Source organism: Galeopterus variegatus, unplaced genomic scaffold (assembly GCF_000696425.1).
Source record: "Galeopterus variegatus unplaced genomic scaffold, G_variegatus-3.0.2 Scaffold6116, whole genome shotgun sequence".
Lineage (NCBI taxonomy): Eukaryota > Metazoa > Chordata > Mammalia > Dermoptera > Cynocephalidae > Galeopterus > Galeopterus variegatus.
The window spans coordinates 45490-53782 of record NW_007732227.1 but is presented as its reverse complement, the minus strand read 5'-3'; the positions used below and the strand labels follow the sequence as shown (position 1 = coordinate 53782).

General features: G+C 36.0%; 1 protein-coding gene across 1 annotated transcript in view; it reads right to left on the bottom strand.

The window, feature by feature from the left end:
- The window catches only part of LOC103605841 (anoctamin-3-like), a 65093-nt gene that overhangs the window by 48573 nt on the left and 8227 nt on the right, over positions 1–8293 (bottom strand). Inside the window, exon 2 of the mRNA XM_008590456.1 lies at positions 131–231. Within this exon, the coding sequence (XP_008588678.1) occupies positions 131–231 (101 nt within the window). The remainder of the gene's footprint in view (positions 1–130; positions 232–8293) is intronic.

The following is an 8293-nucleotide window of genomic DNA, read 5'->3' as shown; positions in this document are numbered from 1 at the left end:
GATAACCTTAATTTTAGAAGACAAAGCATTTTCTCTCTAGAAAAGGTTACATTTATTTCTGTAAGGTGTTGCAAGAGACAGAGTCATCTTAATACAAACTGAGTTAGAATAAAATAAAATTTGAAAGTACCTGAAGGGCATCCTGATATTCAGCCTCTCTGCATACTTGCACAGTGTGTCCCATGGAATGTGAATTTTAATAAACATGATATCAGGGCTTGCAATAGCTGGCTGAAAAAAAAATAGCAAGACAGGCACCATTACTTAAAATCAAGATTGATTATATCATGCCACAATTTAATTTGGGAGGAAGGAGCATTGTGCCTTTGGCTACGAATGAGTGATTGTCACTGACACAAAAGGAATTTATATGGATAACAAAGTATTAATGAAAGAAAACCTTAATAAAATTTAATCATGCCATTGAGTACAAGAAATAACCACATGTAAATGAGTGCATTTTCTCACATTGATTATTATAAAAATCTGGAGTCCGCAGTCAAAACAATCATGAGCCAATTAAGAATCTGAAGTTATTCTTGACAGACACTTTATTATGAACCTCTCATTTCTGTTCAAAGGGGTTAGAAAACACTGCCAGTTGCCACCAGTCACTCATTAGTTAATTCAGTTTTTTGTGTTTTTTTGTTTTGTTTTGTTTCACCAAATTTTATTGAGTGATAACTAGGTCCTCAAACTACTTATTAGGTTTTGTGATAATCCTGTAAAAAAAAAAATGGAGTATACAAGTCTATGATTTTACAGAGTTGCCATATTTGCATGCCTACTCTAACCTTTCAGTCCACTTTTACTTCTATCAACAAATAAGAATTTAAGTGTTTTTAATCTAGAAAAGGGTTTTTAGAAAGAGTCAAGTATATATCAGAATTACCTAAGGAGCCTCTTACAAACGAAGTATTCCAGCATAATTTTTTCAAAACTCCAGAGTTGAATTCCATTGTTAGAATACTTTAATCATATCACTAATCAGAGAATCAGATGCCTTTCAGAATCTGATAATCATCAAGATTCTTCGACTTGGTCCAGCAAACTAAAATAAGTAACTAAATAACTGACTAAATCAGCACTGTATAATACTCATGTCCATGGTCTACCTTTAAAAAAAAAAAAAAACCTAGACAGTTATTTCCCAGAGTTTCTAAAATATCTAACCATCACAGAGCAATGAACAAGTATGTGGCCATTCTAACATCGAATTCTACACAGCTTATTCTTCATGTGATAGTAGGAGCTGAACATCTGTATAGAAAGAACTGCTGTTTGTTTCCACTTAGACACACCCACCAAGTTAGACACAGCTGAGCTCCATTTGGCCAACAATGTTCATTTAAATTTCTAGGAGATGGAACACCTCAAGAAACATGCCTATCTTAAAAGCTCAAAAATGGGGAAGGGGCTGGCCGCATGGCTCACTCGGGAGAGTGCGGCGCTGGTAGCGCTGAGGCCGCGAGTTCGGATCCTATATAGGGATGGCCGGTTCGCTCACTAGCTGAGCATGGTGCAGACCACACCAGGCCACACCATTGCCATCCCCTTACCAGTAAAAAAAAAAAAAAAAAAATGGGGAAGAAATTTATCAGCTTAAGTTAAAATTAAATGCAGTTTTAAAATTAAACTATAACATTTTTATATTTATATAGCCCCATATTCTAAACATGGCTAGTTTCATGGATTTGCCAGAACAATATTTCAAATTTGTACTACCAATATATTTCTCAGACCAACATTTGCCAAAGTTTGTTCCACAAAGTATTATTTTAAAAAAAAAAAAGGCGAGGGACAGACATTCTATGACCAAGTAAATTTTGAGTTTCTCACTAAAAGACACTTGAGACATTTTAGTATCCACATACTGGCTGAAAATATCCAAACAGATAAAAAAAATGCTGAATCTCCAAATGTTAGGACCATGAATTTTTTTTTCCCTCATAGCTTACTAGTATTTTGCAGATCAGCACAAGGAAAACAGCAAAAGATGATTTACTGTCAGTACAATTTCCAAAGGATTTTTCCTATCTGGAATATGTTTGTTTCCAATTAAAAGTAAAGGATTATGGAAATGAAAATTGGCAATGCCAGTAGACATAGTATGTCTCAAATATATACAGGCCTGTATACTCAGACCAAGGTTATATATGTTAGCTATGCTTGGGAAAAAATATGTAATTTTTTTAAACCATTGATTCATTCCAACAGCTATTTGTTTAAAAATATATTTATCATCCCAGGTGGAAATTTGTCACCGATCAAGGAAAATAAAAGAACATTATGATGTTGGTATTTCTAGGCTCCTTTTAGTAAATGTTCCAGACTTGGTGGAAAGTTTCTGTGCAGGAATGGTAAAGACAAGAAAACGCTTTTAAAACACAAAAAAGCGTAAGCATCCATCTATTTAAATGATTGCTTTATCCAGGGCAAGTGAAAGACACACTTTATGTTTTATCATAAATTTTCCTGCCTTATTTATGCAAAGGTTTTTATCTTCAAAACAACCACAAACATCTTTCTTTTGAAATTATGTTGTTGGCTACTGGAATAATACCAATTTGCCTTTCCCTTACCAAGCACTGTTTAAGCTACTTCGGTCCTGACTGCCCACTTAGAAGAAATCACATGGTGTGGTAGAAAAAGTATGGTGTTTGGAATCACAAAGACTTAAGTACAAATTCTGTCCCTACCATTTTTTAGCTCTATGACATTGGGAAAATTACTCAAGCCCTCTGACTCTCAGCTTTCTCACCTGAGATATGAAGAGAATAATCTCTGCCTCACAGAGTTGTTGTGAATGTTATGAAGATTGGCCATGTAAAGTGCCCGTGCCTAACGGGCTCTCCAGAAATGTTTGCTCTCAGTGGAGAGCAAGCTACCCAAAATAACAGCTAATTTTGAAGCTTCACTGGAATTCTTCTCTCTTTTCCCCTCAGCAGGTAGCTGTCTGATTCATCTTTGGTGGAGCCCGCTCTTTGGTTTTGTAATCTTCTGTAATAGGCCTTTGAGTTATATAAGCATAAAGCCAGTAATAACCTCTGGTTTGGGAAAAAAACTGAAGCACAGTGATTGAATCAGATTTAATTTGCGTTTAATCTTTTTCTTTGTTAAGATAACTTAGGTATAAATTGCTTAAAAAATGCTAATTACCCTAGCATTATCATACTTTGTATACATGTATTGAAATATAACTCTAAGTTTAATCTTTTTCTTTGTTAAGATAACTTAGGTATAAATTGCTTAAAAAAATGCTAATTACCCTAGCATTATCATACTTTGTATACATGTATTGAAATATAACTCTATACCCCATAAATATGTCCAATCAATATGTGTCAATTAAAAAAAATAAGTAAATGGAAACAAAAACTAAACAAATAAATGATAAATGTTTAAGGTGATTGATATGCTATTTACCCTGACCTGATTATTACACAATGTGTACTTGTATTAAAACATCATGTTCTACCCCATAAATATGTACAATTATGTGTCAATAATAAACAAAAAAAATAATATAGAATGACAAAAACTACATTTCCATGGACTTTATTATAGTTTCTTTGGAAGATTTGTCCCTTTCCCCTTTATGTATTTAAATTGTCCTATGCCTGTATATTATTGTTTGTTCCTGGGGAGATATAGGTTCTTATTTAGCAATTATTCAAAGAGAGTGAAACTGAGACCCTGAAGGTTACAGAAAATCCATCCAGTCCTCATTTCCCCCAGATGCTGGAAGAGGGACCTCCATGAACATAAATGAATCTAAACTTGGACAGAATCAGTCAATATCAGACTGTGACGTATAATTATTTAAGACTGAATAACCAAAACCTTGAGAAATGCATTGATCATTCGCATTCTCTCTAATGATTCCATGTGAGTTTGAAAGTGGGAATCTCTAGTGTGGAAGAATTAGATGCTGGGACAAGAAATAGTTTCTCAGGAGCTGGGCCTTATTCTGATGTGAATGAAGATCTCGTTCTGCCTCAGAGCATCATGGTTCCTGAAGCCTAGGCATGTGAGTTGCCAGACTGCAGAAGTAGCATGAAGGAGTGACTAATATGTGTATGCTGGGAGAGATCTGGGAAGGTATAACCCCCATGGCAGGAAAACCTGGGTTTCATACTACTGGGTTGTTCCTGATTTGTTTTGCCTTAGAATACATCTAGCGAGAATCCGATCCCTCCCAGCTACCACCCTGGTTTAAGCCAAGCCATCATCGTTTCTGCTCTGGACTTCTGCGGCACTTTCCAGCAGTATCATTTACTCACATTCTTGCTCCCAACATGCTATTCTTAACAAACTGGTTAGAGTGATTCTTTAAAACATAACTCAGGTCATGCCATTTCTCAGAAACCCATTTCATTGAGAGTGAAAGCCAAAGTTTTTTCAGTGCCCTACACAGCCTTTAAAAACCTCCTCTGCTACCACTCTCTCTTTCACTCACTCCTCTTCCATCTCTTGGTCTCTTGCTGCTTCTTGCTTGCCCTCGCCCTGTCCTTCTTATGCATTTGCTTCTGTACATGTCACCAGAGAAGACACTTTTTTGTTTATTTATGCAAGCACCTAGTTCTGTGCTAGACACACAGTAGGCACACACTAGGCATTTGGTGAATGGATGAACGAGGTAATTTATTTTGAGGATACATTCTGTGTATCGTATACCTAAGCAGCAGATGATGGAATGAGAAAGCACATAAGCCTCAACTATTCCGAAAGAGGCTGCTATGTTAGGGTTGAAATTAGCATCAGGAACGGCTTGCCTAGCACTCATTATTAATTCATTAATAGATAAGCCTCTAGAATATGAAATAATATAATGCACTTGAATAAAGGGGATGCTTTAGAAGGGTGTTTCAGCATTACATTGACTACCTTCAATGAGTGAAATGTCAAGTTAAGTGCACATACAGCTAGAACATTTCTCATTTTATATGTCTTGAAATATATATAGGTCTTTTTTAAGCAGAATGAATTGTTGTCTTTTATAAATTCCTCAACTTAATTTCTCTTTTGTTATGCTTGTGCTTAAAAAAACAAAACAAAAGTAGTTTCATTTTCTTGCAGCTACTGGGCAGGGGCCTGACGAAGGGATGGTTCTGTCAGGAAGAAAGATTACCTTCTCCTTTGGAATCAAAAGCTGCCAATCTGGCACTATTCTCTTCAGCTCTGAGGAAGGCACGCTCTCAGAGGGAACAAAACACCCAACACCTTCACACTTCACATTATTGTTTAATTATTCCACCCCAAATTCCCAAGAGGTAGGAAGATTCGCTCTTAAGAGAAGAGGAAACTTTAAAAGTGTGTTTTTCACAAAGTCACTCTGCAAGTGGTTAGCACAGCATGGAAAGAAATAGAATGTGGTAGTACATGGTTTTAAGTCTAGGGGAAAAACAAATTGCTGGCATTAACTGGAAATTTACTTGGATGACAAAGCACTGACCCTGACAGTTACAAATCATCAATCTATTCATTCACATGGTCTTCTAAAATGCATCATTATCTTTTGATGATGTGAACAACTAGAAACTGTCCATATCAACAGTCAATTTCATACATACTTGAGATCTACACTGTGCCAGGTTCAGTGTTTGGCTCTGATAAATGCAAATTAAACAAATGGGGACATGTTCCCTAACCTCCATCTTTCAGATAACACATCTGAAACCTGCTGACATTTTCACGAACTCTTTTTCCCTTTCCTGTAGTCACAAGTCCTAAATATTTTAAACTTAATATAGATTAAAATTAAGTTTTACAGACAAAAGCTACAGCCCTCAATAGTAGAAACTTTGAGAGAAAATAAGTGCTTAGGACAGCATAACACACTCTGTTTGATACTTCAGATAGCAATATGTATTTTCATACAAGTTAGCTGTAAATTAGCATAAGATTTAAACTATAATTATGCATAGTTTTTATCTTACCATTTTAAAGTTTCTATCTGCTTAGAAGGGCAATAAAATTTTGCATGATACTGATTTTTGTTAATAGTGTGGTAGGCAGAATTCTAGGATGGCCCCCCAAATCTTTGTACCTTATTGTATTTGTCCAGTACAATCACTGGGACATGTGAATATGATATGATAGTCACTCCCAGGATTAGGCTATGTTACATGACACATTTCATGTTAAGAAAGGGAGAGTATCTTCCATAGCAGATGAGTCCCTAACATGGACTAGTCTATTTCTCGCAAGAGAGATTCAAAACCATGGAGGGACACAAGAAAAATTTCCAGTGCTAGCTTTGAAAATGTAGGGAGCCAGGTGGCAAGGAATGAAGTTGGCCTCCAAGAACTGAGATCAGCTTCTGACTGACAGGTAGCAAGGAAACAGGGACCTCAGTCCTACAACCAGAAGGAAATGAATCCTGCCACAACCATGTGAGCTTCAAAGAGTACACGAACCCCACACCTTGATTTATGTCTTGAGAGAAACTGAGCAACGAACCCAGCCATGCCATGCCCAGACTTTTGACTTAATGAACTATGATCTACAATAGATCTCTTGAACTTATTCTTCCTATCTAACTGAAATTTTGTATCCTTTGTCGAACATCTCCCCAACCCCCACCCTTATCCTCAACCACCCAGCACCTGGTAATCACCATTTTACTCTCTATCCTTTTGAGATCAACTTTTTAAAATCCCACATATGAATGAGATCACATGGTATTTGTCTTTCTGCGCCTGCTTTATTTCACTTAATGTAATGTTTTCCACTATAGTTAGTAACAATGTATTGTATTCTTTAAAAATGCTAAGAAAGGAGCTGGCTGGTTTGCTCAGTTGGTTACAGCAGTGTTTTAACATCAAGGTCAAAGGTTCAGATCCCCATTCCAGCTAGCAGCAAAAAAAAAAAAAAAGAAAGAAAAAGAAAAAGTGCTAAGAGAATGGATGTAAGGTGTTCTCACTGCAAAAATGATAACTATGTTAAGTGATGCATATATGTTAATTAGCTATATTTAGTCATTCTACAATGCGTATGTGCTTTAAAAAAAATCATGTTGTCCATGGTAAATACATAAAATTTTATCTGCCAATTTAAAAAATAAATTTTAAAAAATGGGCTTTGTTTTAAGCTGCTAAATTTGTGATAATTTGTTAAACAGCAATAGAAAACTAATACAAATATTTTCAAGAAATCTTGATTTGAAACTGTGAAACAGTATTTTTTAAGGATTTAATGTTAGAATGAATACTTTAGGAAACTGTTTTTGTTCACTTAAACTGCATTTGTCACAGCAATTTTGGTTTTATACACTAAACTTGGGATAATTGATCTAGTCCAGAAAAACTCAACCATTAAAAAAAAGTTGTTATTCTTAGAATTAGGAACATAAGTAAAGATAACCCTTTTGTAAAAATATCTTTGACAAGACCCTTTAATTCTGTGTGTGTGTGTGTGTGTGTGCGTGTGTTTAATCTAGTCCACTTGCACAATCTCTTTCTCCCTTCCTTTCCCTTCCATTACCTTCTTTCCTCCCTCCTTCCTTCTGTCCTTCTCCACTGGATCTTTCCCATCATCATTAAAACATCCCATCTAAGAAAAAAAAAATTAAAATAAAAAAAAAAGAAATGAAACCTCACCTGACCTCTTTTTTCCTCTCTGGCTATTGCTTTCCCTCCTCCCACTCACAGATACACAAGTTATTGGCATTTGCTGCCTCTGTTTTGCCATTATTTATTCACTCTAGTCTAACTTGGAAGTCCATCTCCTTGGAGAAATGATTCACATTGATTTTACCAAAGATCTCCGAATCCTCCAGCTTAATGGGTCTCATTCTTGCCTCACTGGACTTCTCAGCAGTAGTTTCCCCCTGATGACCACTTTTTCCTGTGACTCCTCATCTCTTGATCTTCCACCTACCTCTGACTCTTTCAAGTGTCTATATTCCTCTCTTACCCTTTGCAGACCTGCTCCCAGGGTCAATTTTTTCTCATTCTCTCTAATGATTTTGTCCTAATACATGGTGTAAATTACCATCTATATCCTAAAGACTAAAGCATTTACCTTCAGGTCAGAATCCTCATTTGGACTCTAGACACAAATTTCAAATATCTCTACTTGTATTTATCAAAGGTACCAATTACTAAGTTGCAATTTTCATTCCCATAACCCCTATCCCACTTTTCCCCCAAATTAGCTCTCTTTTAGTCAGCGGTAGTTTCACACTGGCTATTCCTTCTGCAAGCAGAATTCAGCACCCTTGTCTTCTCATGATGGACTTTTCATTCAGATCACTTTCTTTCACATCACACATGCTGACATAGCCTCTTAT